Source organism: Elgaria multicarinata, chromosome 17 (genome assembly GCF_023053635.1).
Source record: "Elgaria multicarinata webbii isolate HBS135686 ecotype San Diego chromosome 17, rElgMul1.1.pri, whole genome shotgun sequence".
Classification (NCBI taxonomy): Eukaryota; Metazoa; Chordata; class Lepidosauria; order Squamata; family Anguidae; genus Elgaria; species Elgaria multicarinata.
Genome location: NC_086187.1, coordinates 21,919,765 through 21,932,809, shown reverse-complemented (window position 1 = coordinate 21,932,809; position 13,045 = coordinate 21,919,765). Strand labels below are relative to the sequence as shown.

General features: G+C 42.0%; 1 protein-coding gene across 1 annotated transcript in view; it reads left to right on the top strand.

Annotated features, from left to right (window-relative positions):
• Window positions 1–682: 682 nt before the first annotated feature.
• Window positions 683–13,045, top strand: part of USP22 (ubiquitin specific peptidase 22) — a 93,192-nt gene continuing 80,829 nt past the window's right edge. Inside the window, exon 1 of the mRNA XM_063143048.1 lies at window positions 683–908. Coding sequence (XP_062999118.1) covers window positions 783–908 — 126 coding nt within the window. The 5' untranslated portion in view covers window positions 683–782. The remainder of the gene's footprint in view (window positions 909–13,045) is intronic.

Below are 13,045 nucleotides of genomic sequence, written 5' to 3'. Positions count from 1 at the left end.
CTCCTCCTCCTCCCCGCCCGCCCCACAGCGACACCCGCGTCTCCTCAGCCGCCGCCGCCGCCGCCGCCAGGGCTTCCCCCTCTCTCCCTCTGTATCGCCTCCCCTGAGGCCTCCATGAGGTAGCGCGCGGCGGCGAAGATTCTCCTCAGCCGCTTCTCTTTCTCCTCATCTTTGTGGCGCTCTGCCTCCTCAGAGGCGTCGTCGGCGCTTTGTTCGGAGCAGCCGGGGGCGGGGCGGGGTTGAAGCGGCGGCGGCGGCGGCGAGGAGGAGGAGGAGGCGGGGGAGGGGGCAGAGAGAAGAGTAAAGAGGGAGGAAGAAGAAGAAGCCGAGGAGGAGGCGGAGGAAGGAGAAGAGCCGAGCCGCTCCCCTCCCCCCCATTTTACCTCACACACCGCTCTCCCCTCCCCCCCCCGCACCACTGCAGTCGGCGGGGGCGGCGGAGGCCGCGCAGCCCTGAGGGGGGTGGCGGCCCGCAGTCGCCCCCCTCAGCGAGGGAACGGAGAGAGGGAGAAGAGACCGACCGACCGAGAGGATCCTCCTCCCCCGGCGGCGGGGGGAGGGGTCCCCCTACGCCCCCTCCCTCATCCTTCCCTCCACCCCCCTCATCCCGCCTGTCCCATCCCCATTTCCCACTATCATCCGTGATTTGGGATATCCCCCCCCTCTCCCCTTCTCCCCTCCCCCCCACCGCCATTTCTTCTTTTTCTTCTTCCTCCCCCTGCTCCGAAGTCTAGAAGAAGCCGTGCCGGCGGGGCGGGCGGATTGATGTGGGGGGGTCTGACATGAGTCCGCCGGCCGCCGGGTGCTGCCATGTGACCGGCTTCAAGGTGGAGAACTGGAAGCAGAACCTGAGGGTGATCTACCAGTGCTTCGTGTGGAGCGGGTCGGCCGAGACCAGGAAGCGAAAGGTAATGATTGATCATGACGATCACGATACTAATACACACACGCGTACGTACATACACACAAACCGATAGGCGCTACTACTAAAAACAAGGCTGGCTTGGGACAGACCGATCCAGACAGGCGCACTTTTCTCCCTCCCTTCCGCCTCCCTCAATTCCTGGTTGCTATAATTCCCCGCTGGGGGGCAGGATTCTTCCTCTTTTTCCCTCTCTTCCCCCCCCCCTTTCTCCCCCCCCCAAATATGCATGCAGTCCTACCCCGTGGGAGCAGGGAACTAGTCTGCTCACATCGCTGGCTGAATCTCCTCTGCCTCCTGTAGACCGCTTGCTATTGGTGGTCTGGCGGGGGTGGGGGCAGGATAAAATTGGTGGTCTGGCAGGGATGGGGGCAGAATAAAAGTGGATGGGTTTCCAGGCCCCATAGTGTGGGGATTTGAGTATCTTCCACCTCCTCTTGCTGCTGCTGCTGTAGATGTTGGAGGGAAGGAAGCTTTCCTGGAATCAGGCAGCTGCAGAGCATACATAGAGGAGGGAAGGAGATTCAAAAGCATGTCAGGCCTGCATTTTTTCTGTACTGCCCATGAATTTTATGCTGGTTACCTTCTGATCCAGCACAGAAAGAAATACTGTGTATTTCGGGTATTTTGTGTTTTTTTTTAAAGAGCAGGAAAATAATAAAGGGAAGTGGCTTTCTTTAATTCTTTTCCCCACCCCCCTGTGGGTGGCTTTACCTATTTGAGCTGTTAGGTCGATTCGGAAGGTAGAAAGGTGGGTGGGTGGTGTGCAGGTGGGGGAAGGGGAGGGATGGGGTTGCAGCGGGGAGTGAGATGGATGGGAGAGGTCGCCCTGCGGTTTGGGCTAGTTAGTTATTGGTGTAGAAGCTGCGAGTGGACCTGGCGCTTCCATGTAGGCAGAGGAAGCAAATTGCGTTTCCAAGAACACAATAGGTGGAAATGGTTCTGCGCACAATCCGTATGTGTGGAATGATTTTTTTTGAAAAAAATATCCTATGGGGCATCCACTGACTGTGTTAGGAGAGCAAAAGTGGAAGAGATAATTTAATTAGCACTTTGTCCAGTGGAAGGGGAAGTGCTTTAATTGTATTTATTTCACTGCATAGGAATTGTAGAGAATTCATACTAAAAATACACTGTGAGGAATAAGTAGCCATTCTGGGTTGCATTTCTGATAATTTGATTCTGTACATATCTCCCTTCCCCTTAAATGTTTTCTAACTGAACAAATGATTTCCTCCAGTTTTCCTTCCCAGTAGCCTTCATCAAATAGTTTTCCCTCCAGGGTGGGCCTTACCCACAGTTCCACATGTAGAACTTGATGAGCGCAAGTCTTGTGAACTGAGAACCAACACACTCAATAAATCAATAGTACAAAAGATGAAAAGTAGGAAAAAAGTTATACTGCTAGGTGCAATTAAGGGCTTTATTTAGGAGCCAGTGTCAAATTTTAGGTGCCAGGACTGAATAAATTTCAGAATCTGGTGTGCTAGGTTAAAAATGTGTAACTCAACAGCATGTAGTGATTTATGTGAGAACAACTGATGTCAGATAGTTATGTGGGAAGACCATGACAACGCGTATGGGAGGATTATGTGGTTGATGTTGTCCATCTGATAATTATCAAACAGGTGTTCCTCTTGGTTTTAACTATGTAAGAAGTATCTGTTGATTAGGTGAACTGCCATGGGTATGTGTGTTCTTCCTAGTGGTGTACATAGTCATTGTGAATTTTAGATCCTGGCACTGCCATATTTATCCACCTACTTAGGCCTTAAAACTTGTCTGCAAATGGCTAAGGCTTGATCTATGCATGGGGTGGTAGAGTGAAGTGATGCCCCTTCAGACTGCAGATGACTGGTAGCATTTTTTGGATGCTCCTTCCTCCTCCAAAGACACCCCTTTTCCTGCAGGTAGAAAATAAGCATAGCAGTGAGATAGGTCTTAGCCCACATCTCCTTTTGCTGTATGGTAGTTTTATATGGGAAATTCATAAATACAACTCCCTGCCTGCAGTCTAAAGTGCTATAGCCCTTCTGTCATCTCAGAATTCTACCATGTCCTTTCTATCTCAATCTGCTGCATGAATAGATCCAGATAATTCTCTTCAGGGTTGAGAGCTAACAGCCCCTGTACCCTTTGTAGTAGTTCAGAAGAAAGAGTTTAACAGTCTTAAATTGATTTACAGTGATCATTTTGAAAGTACTTTGATTTTGTTGAGAGAAGTGATATAAGCAGGGATTCTTAGTGTTCTCTGCTTCCAATATTACAATATTATGAACGTCTTCTGGATGTATTGCAGTATTTTGTTTGTTCGCCCTTTTAAAACAGTTATATTTATATTAATCAAAACCTTCCTTATCTGTAAAGCTAGGCCCTAGAATGAAATATTTTTTTTTGCTATCCAGGTATCAAGTAAGGTGGCCTGCATTACTGACCCCTATAATTTCAGGGTGGGGGAGGGGTGTAAAATACAAATTTCTTTGAAGAAGAAACAATTTCTGCTCTAGCATCTTAATAGCTAACACTGGTTTCTTATAGGATGTTGCTGCAGGTGTCTATATAGGTGAATTTTGGATATCATTCTTTGTCAGAAAAATCTCTGCTGCTTTATCCTAATTGGTATGCAAAAATGGAAAGCAGTAATATGAAGGCTTGGCGGAATAAAATACAATAACTAAACCATTAGTTGTCAAAGGAACACAGCCTTGCAAAGTTGTCTTTCATAGTGGACTACCCAATGAAAAATGAAGGATTGTGTCATTTGATTTTCAGGAATCTAGTCTTCCTTTTTTAAAAAAACCCAACAACTTCTAGGCCTTGTATCTTAAAAATCCAGATATCAATACAAACTGCAGGGGGCAGAAAGTGTCAATTTTTGCTTCCCTGCTTGGCTGCCAGCATTGCTTATTGCATTACGTTTCCAAACGCTGTTTCAGTACTGTGCTGTTACTTTTTATTTCCATTATTCTTTCCTTCCTAGTTAATACACCTTTCTGGTCTTAAATTCTTAATCCATTGCCTCTTTATATTCAGAGAATGATGGCTCTTTTCCACATTAGTTTTTATTCATGGGAGTGTTACTGCAAGTCACTATGTGATGCACGCCACAATGTGCATGTAATGTATTATTTTGGGGGAAGACAGAAGTATCTTGAGAAACTGGGAACACCTTTGGATTTAATTGTTCAGAGTATTTATCAGTAATATTTAATCAGAAATCAACAATAGTTACAAAATGGGCATTCAATGTATGTGACCTAGTAAAAATGATATGATTTCACGGGTTTTAGAAATGTAAGGATTGCCATCCTGAATCAAAAGCATTGCATGACTGCTTCAGTGGCCTGTATGTTATAAGGCCTGTTACTGGTACTTCAGAAAATTAGCAAGGCGTGTTTAGAAGCTGGGAAGACGATAAAAGTCCCAGCCCTTTTTCTTCTAAAAAATTCTTCCTACAGCTCTGGTAGTACTACCTATTGTGACACTGCATCTTATTAGCACTTACAGAATCTTGATTACGTTACTGACCACAGTATCGTACAGTTTAGATTATGAAAATTATTTTGATTGGTTGCAGATATCTTGTAATAAGAAATGGAGGTGGTAGCTCTGTAGCAATGATGATGGTAGGGACTCAATTAGTCCAGGATAAATGATGGCTGAAGCTGGTATTTATTGTAGGGCAAAAAGCAAGTGCATAGTTAAAATACGCTAAAACATTTCACAAATATTCAGTAGCGCAGCACTTTCATACATGTAGGATACACTTTTCTGTTTTTAATTTAAAGCAATAAAACAAAGCTTTGTACTAAATTATGCTGAATCTGAATCCTTTGCAACTGGGTGTTTATGTATATGATTTATTTACGTTTTAATTCACTGTTTGTCCAATAATGGAATTGATAAGTTTAGGTATTTTTATTTATTTATTATTTTTCTATGCCGCTCAATAACCAATGCTGTCTGGGCAGTTCACAACGTTTTTTCACATTTCTTGAAGGCAGCAACCAACTATGTTGTTCAATTGGACTTAGTGAATACAGAGTAATCCTGTTTGGACATAACACCAGCATTGAATTAACCCACAAATTGTGGGGATGTGCACTGCGTGTGAGCAGCTTCCAATTTCCAGCAACAATCTACAAATGTGGTATTTGTAAGGTTGTTTCTGTGATGTCCGAACCGGGGCATGGTTCTCTTGCAGCACAATCCTAATAATGTTTGTTTGGAAGTAAATCTTATTAATTTCAACATGATTATTTCCAGGTATGTTTAGGATGCAACCTGTTTAATCAGAATAACGTCTAATTGAGTTCAGTCAGCCCCAGTGCTTTGACTTAACCATAATTACTAGGTTGTTTAACCCAGGAATTGTCAGGGGCCCAAACTTGGAACCCTTGGTTGTTTAGGGGGTTAAACAACCCAGAGATAATGCAACAACAAATGGGTGACTGCTGGGTTAATTCTTGGTTGTTTAACCCCTAAACAACCCAGAATTCCAGCCTTGAGCGTGACAATAAAAACCCTGAAATGGGATGTTCTTAAGTTGTTGACCCATAGTTAGCCATTATGTGCAAATGGGATCATTGTGTTTGTGGTACCTATATACTATCTTTTCTGAATCTTTATTTTTGGTATAGCTTTTGTGTTAGCCCCAAAGAAAGATGGGGTGCTGCTGTCCTATGACTCCTATCATAGTATAGTTACCACTGTATTCATCCAGTATAACATCTACACTTTCCCAGTGGTTGCTTGTTCCTCTGAGGCTTTGTCAATGGTGACTCATACAGTACTCATTAACTCCTGCTTCAGACTTAGTGTGCTCTGCAGTGCATATTATAGAAGTAATTTTGTTACTGAATTTATGTATTGAATGGAGCTTTGAGTTTTAACTGAAGATAACCATGGGGGTATATGCACAGGACCCAGGAATTGAGTGCAAGCCTTTTTTGAACCAAAAAATGGAAATGCACAAAACGAAAATCTTAAGGAAATTTGCCATATTCAGTGTTGGATTGATTTGTGGCTTGATCGGAATAACTCAGGAGTTTCTCAATTTTCATAAAGAGAAACATGCAAGAACTATAGCTGAACTATGACTTAAGCAGAAAGGATTGTCTGTCCTGATCGCTTCTTTCTATAAAGAACACAAGACTCTAAACTGACATTGCTTGTGGTGAACTCGTTTTGTTCGTTGTGGATATTTTTATAGTTAGTGAAGATAGGAACCATGGTTGAGTTAGGTGAATGGTTTCCAGCATGTGTATTTTAGTAGTTCAGATTAGAGGGGGTGGATTGTCCAGCAGAAGGGATTGCAGCGATGGCTTGAATCATGAATTTTGCTGTCTTGCTCTTCACCTATTCTTGCCCAAGAGTATTCCCTTACCATCATCACTGCGGATCCATTCTGTGCATAATATACAAGCATATACTTGTTCCTCACAGTACTCTCTACCTTCCTATCTAGCCTCCAGCTATTTCCATGTTGCCCTGTTTTCTCTTCACTTGGTGATAAGTGGTTTTCACTGTTGCTGTACAGTCAGGTTCAGCTGGTTGGGGAAGATAGGGGAATATTCTGTGCTCTCTAGCATTTTAATTCCTATTCCTCCCTGAAGTGGAAGAAGTGGATCTGCTTCCTCTCTTGGTCTTCTTTGTCCTCTGGGGCAGTGGTGAAAATCCATACCTGCTTTAAAGTGCACGAGGCACCTCTTATACATGCTTTCTTGGTAGAGCACATTGGTTTAATATTGAATTTGGCTTTCTTGTCCAGTAATAAAGCGTTAAAAATGTGAACAGGAAACCAACAGGATCAGTTTTATCATAAGTGTAAGTAGTAATGTTTTGGGAAGGGGGAAACTGCATTTTTAGCCAAGGAATGGTAGGTATCAGATGGTTTTTGAATTTACTAGAAAGAAAGTGAGGCATGATTTATCATGCAAATTTAATTTTAAGAGGTTGATAAGATAGTATGGATCCTCAAAAGTATTACCATTGGCATAAATGAAGTTTCCAATATGGACTGTGATGATGGAGTATTTTGCAGCTCAGGTTGATGTTGATGCATCAAATTTCAAGGATTCCAAAGACATTTTTTGAACTACTGTGCTATCAGAAGAGTGATGTAAATAGAACTGACTGGAAGCAAAGCAGGAATGAGCAAGTTGAGTTAATTTGTCCAATCTGCTTATAGCTTCCAGGACTTATATGTTTCCTTCTAGAATAGTGGTGGATTTGGGTCCTCCAGGTTATGGCAGATCTGACGGTGCCCTTTATAATATGAAGAAACAAGTCCGAGGGTTGGGAATTGTTACCTTGGGCTTTGTATATTCAGCACTGAAAAGTAAGCTAATCTGACTTCTTATACCTCTGTAGCTAATGGGGGTTGGGGGCAGGGGAAGGACCCAGATGCCAGTTAATCACCTGTTATCTGACAGAATGTCTGACCACTCTCAAAAAGCTTTATGGAGGTGGCATCATACCCTTAAAAAAGTTGCATCATACACATCTAGCAGCAAAGACTTGAGGAAGGTCTTCTTGCTCCTAGCTGGGCTGGCGCTTCATTTAGGAATAAGAGGCATGTGGACATACTGCAATATTTTGGGTCCAGGACACTAGTTACTCACTGATCTTTAGTTGTGGCCTCCAAACATGCATGGTGATTTATTTCCACTCATCAGTGATTCTCCTTTAGATTTCACTTGTGTACTCTCATCACTTCCACCTCTATACCCTGTGGTGGCCACATCAGAACCCCTCTGTTTTTGAATTTGGCCATGGGCTAAGAGAGGTTCAACACCCGTGCATTATAGGAACGGAACAGGTTGATTTTCTCCAGCTTTTACTTAAGGCTTTTTTTCATACTTGACATTATTATTTTAGCAATTAAAGGGAAATTAGCATCTTGTTATTGCTGAAAGCTTAGGCCTGCAAAAGTCTGACTTGAAATGTGCTTCATGCCTTATTTATCACCACTTGTGGGTGTCATGCCCTAGGGTGACCTTCCCCAATCCCTCCAGATATTTTGGAATCATCTCCCATCTGGCCATCCAGCATAGCCAGTGTTCAGGGATGCTGGACAAAAGAGTGCAAACCAACAGACAGATTGTTTGCTGTTCTTCCAGAGTTTCTGTTAAATCTTTTCAGTTCCTACTGCAAATGGAGTTAAACCCTGGTAGTTGCCACTTGTACTTCTTTTAAGAAACAAAAGAGAATGCTTCACTCTACAGATGTGAGAATTTGTCTGTCAATTGTTGAGAGGGGCCCCGGAGAGGAACACTTAAAGCACTAAGTTGTTGTGTTCCGTAATTATCCACATTAGAGTCTAGAGATATAGTTTCATTGTGCAGTTATTACTGTGAACATTTCCTGAAGGCTGATCTCCTTCCAGGATGTTTATTTTTTTTCAAAGAAAGATGGGTGGGGGGGAGAGAGAGAGTCACATTGGGAAAAAGAACCATGTTGGTAATACCAACATTTGGCGGAGCAGATTACTTTAATGGACACCATTCTAATTTGAGCCTTGATCATCTGTTCCACTTCCTAATTGCATGTAATACTGCTCCTTTTAAATATCAATATATAAATGATAGCTTCCTCCTTCAGTGGCTTGTGTATTCAGATGTACAATTAACATAATGCCTCTATGGAAGTCTTGCCTGCCAGGGATGCAGGTATGGTCATACATTATTTATTGATATGACTTTGGGGGAACTGATTGTTTAGATGTGATGGTGTCGTGGGCGTCTGCTGTTGGGGTGGGGAGGCAGTTCTCCCTACATGAGGCATAATTCCTGGATTCCTAGCTTAAATTAAAAAGAAAAGAAAATTTCTAACCCTTGTAGAGCCTGTGATAAGAGGCAAAATGTGTAGGCACTATTCTGCATAGTGGGTTTGTGAGAAACTACCCTGTTCCTGCCTGACATTTTTAGCCAATGAATGAAGTCATGACAATGATTCCCTGGGAAAGGAACTTGCTGGTTATTCTTCAAGCTACTTTTCCCCCCCTCTGGTGGTGAAGTTGTTGCTGCCATTTAGGGAAACAATTCAGAAATCTGGGTTTTTAATGTAGTTGTGATTGGGCAGAACTGCATGTACCCCAAAAGAAAAGGAAGGGGTTCATGATTTTTCTGACTTGGTCTTATTCCATGCTTCTTTTCCTGAGTTAATAAATATTTTAAAAATTACCTGCAGATGCAGATAAAAGTGTATAATTATTCCACCCATATTGAAGTGGGGAGGGGCTGTGGCTAATATAGAGCAGGTTACACCAGCCCTGCAAAGTAGCCCAATGTTATACTTTGGCTCGGGGAGGGGGAATTGCAGCAGTGTATAATCCTGCACTGTAGCACAGTGTTTAATCAAGGCTATTGACCTTTTTTCTTTCTTTCAGGGGAATGTAGTGGGGGGCTATGAAGCAGATTGTAGCAGCAGTGCAATTAAGGGCTGGGCGGTGTAAAGGGAACCAAGGAAAGAACTGTGGGTTCTAGCTGTAAGTGAAAAGATGTCATTCAGATTCCAGGTCTGTCTGGGGATGGACACTAGTTCTACCTATTGAGGAAAGTGGACTTAGTATACAACTTTATGAGAGATCAGGTCTACCCCTCCCCACTACCCATTTGGTAGACCTGGTGCTGAGGACTCGCTGTGCCTCAATAATTAAATGTACAAAAAATTGTGGACACCCATAGTTTGTTGTATGGGGGTAAGTGAGGATAGGCAGGTTGCATCTCAGGAGCCCTTGAAAGGAAGGAGGCTGAGGGGTCAGTGGTGGAGAGGTAAGTTGAAGAGAGAAATATGAGCGATAAGAAAGAATGGTCAGGACCTGGGTAATCATGTAACTCATTTCACATGCCTAGGCAGGGTAGACTTCAACTTGTATTCTTTGCTGGCAACATACGGCCAGATTTGTCTGGCAAAATGGTTTGATTTGATCCCCGGTGGGTCTTCCAACTTTTTTTTTATCAAAATGAAGTAAAGACTGTTTGCTCATAGCCAATTTGTAAGGGAAAGGAAATGATTTTCAGATTCCATACTTTCATGCTGGCATTCCACTTTAGAATTTTATTTATGGTGCTCTGCCAGAGCGGAAATGCCTGTACTCCATAGGGTGGGGAGAGGTCAGGTTGTGTGGCTTACTGGTTATTGGACTGCAGTCTGGAAAATAGAGTGGCCCCCAAGAATACAAAACTTGGTCATCCCTGCATAGCATAATGATCTACTGTTCAAAGAAAGATTTTTTTTTAAAAAAAATGTTAACCATGCAGAAGCCAATGGACATACCTGAAATAGTTCTGTCCAACTTGGATTTTTATCCTCCTTTCTCCCTCCCACTTTTGGGAGAGTTCTGGCTAGTGTGAGATACTTTACAAGCTGAGTAGGGTAGGTTGGTAGATGTAGAAATGGGTAGTTGCTCATAATTAAGGAAGGTTGTGCACATTTCAGCTGCCTTGGTTCTCAGAGCTATGTTCTTGTCATCCAGCAAAGAATAAGCAAAAATACCATTGTGGAAATGCACCTTCTGGACTTCCCCAAATTGTGGAAATGCACTTCTTTTTAAAGTCTGTGTCTGCGAGCATAGTTGCAGTGATCACAAATTTAGGTAGGGCTAAACTTCCTGACATGAGGATTCTGAATATAAGTGACTGATTCATAGGATAAGCTTAGCATTAGTAAGCTCCATGATTAGTGCTCTGTATTTTGCCACAATTGGTCTGTGATATTACTCAGTTGAGATTGGTTACAATCACATCAACGTATAATAGCGCCAATACATCTGCAGCAATCTGCTGTAACAGCAAATGGGGATATGGGAATTGAAAGATACATATGGCATAACCTGTCTAATTGATCAAATGACATTCAGGTCTACAGCTAAAAAAGTAAGGCCCTATGATTCATTATTTCAAAATGCCAATTCATGCTTCAGTTTAGGCATCTATTTTATCTATTTCCACATACAAATAAATGTGAATTGGTTTGCTTCTAACAATTTTGAAGGTGACTTGAGTAATGTGTAGCTGCTCATTGGGCTGTTACCCTTTGCTCTGTCCTGTATTAATTCATAAATATCCAGTCTTATTAAAAGGCAGTCACCAGCTTGTAACCAATTTTACTTCCTGAGTTTATATAGACTATTTTGTAGATAAATGATAACTATTAATCAATATTCTCTTTCTGTTCTTCTCTTTCTTTGTGGATATTGTTTTGTTCTCTGACTGCCTTGCTTGTGCTTAATAGAGTTGGAAATTAATGTATCTCTGTCAATCACTCTTGCGTATCACCAGTGAAGTCAGTTCAGTTTTGGAAAGTGATTCCCAGATGTAAGATGGATATATGGAGGCTGAGATGGGGCATCTGGAAACTATTTATCTTATGAGTAGTTGGTACTTCTGTTCAGGACATTTGAGTGTGACCAAGCTGGAATTGCACTTCTTTCAGTTGGGACTATATAAAAATGTTTTCTGTTTTTGAGGCTGGGTTTCCTTCAAGTGATGGTATGTTTAGACATTTAGTACAGGTTTTGCAGTTTAGTTTTTTGTAGTACATATCAGTCATATAAACTTACCTGTTCATTCTTGGCATCTTCTGAGACCCTGCTCTGAATACATCAGTTGTCTGATGTGTGACATAACATTCTCAGTGTTGGCACCTAAATTGCTGAATTCCTTTCCAAGTGATACTGCTTTCATTCTACAGTAGCCAAGAAGTACTGTAGAATGCAGCTTAAGGGAGACTAGTACTTCAGAGGGCTTTGGGGATAATAATTTATTTCCTATGCATTCTCTTATACTACTGGGTTTTCTAATATTATTTGCAATGTTGTGTTTTTAACTGTATTGTGTTTATGTTATAGTTAAGCCACCTTATGGAACCTAATGGGTGGAAAGGAGTGATATAAATATTTTAAATAAGCAACATTCATTAGAGAATTCTAAGTGAAGTATCAAATATGACTTTGTTGTGGAAGTTTGTAAAGATTAGGTTGCTGTACTCCTAAAGCTTTCTTCCATGATCCAGAGTTCCAATGCCCTTTTCTCATCATGAAGATTCATTAGGTTGGTTATCCTACACAATGGATAAAAGACAAGACTGCTATGCTTTTTGTGTGTGACATATTGCAACATGCACTTGCTGTATTAGGTATGGAAGAAAGTTCTCCCTCTCTTGATTTGCTTCATATGTTGCATATTGTTTGAAGTTGAACTATTGGCTGTAGCATTCAGAAAGATCTTCTTGCATGTATGTCCTGGTGAAGAGCTAGATCAGCCTCCCCCAACCTGGCTCTCTAGATGTTTTGGACTTAAACTTTCATCTGCCCCAGCCCTCATGGCCAATGGTCAGAGATCTTGGGAGTTATAGTCCAAAACCGTTGGAGAGCACCAGGTTGGAGAAGGCTAAGCTAGGTAAAAAGGGCGCCTCTACTCATATAGTGTTCAGAGGGATTTTGTAGCAATTTTTCTCCCTGAGCCTGTTTTTGCAGATATTTATGAAAGCAATATTACTTCTAAATTCCACATAATTGTGGATATTCAGTCATGTATTTACAAAGTAGCCTAATACGTTGGTGGTAATAGCTTTAGCATAAAAAGTTGAGAAATAAAGACTATCCTTATGACTTTGAGGAACTTGAAGGTTTCCCTAATTCAGTCCTTTGTATTTCAACATTTCTATTTCATCCCCAATGTTTATCTAGTTGCTACTTAAAATATCTTCAGCGGAGGAGATTGCTAGGCAACCTGTTACATTGCCCTGTAAGCAGTTATAATAACTTACATTAAATCTATGTTTCTGCACACTCTTTGGTGCTACTGACCGTAGGGACAAACGTATTGATCTTCATGGCAGCCTTGAAGATTACATTTCATGTCTCTTCTCTCTTTTCCCTCTGCCTTCCATCATCTCAAGCTGCTTTCTTTTGTGACTGGACCTAATCGGTTTCTTCTCCTTTTCTCATGTGTCCAACATTCTGTAAACCTTTTAATCAAGCCCTTTGCTCTTCCCTTGGCATCTTCCACATTGTATTAATGTGGTGCTGAAAAAGACAGATTCATCCAACTTACCTCTTCATTGTTCTGTGTGACATGAGCTACGTTGTATGGTCTGGTCAGTGCAGCAAGACTTTGC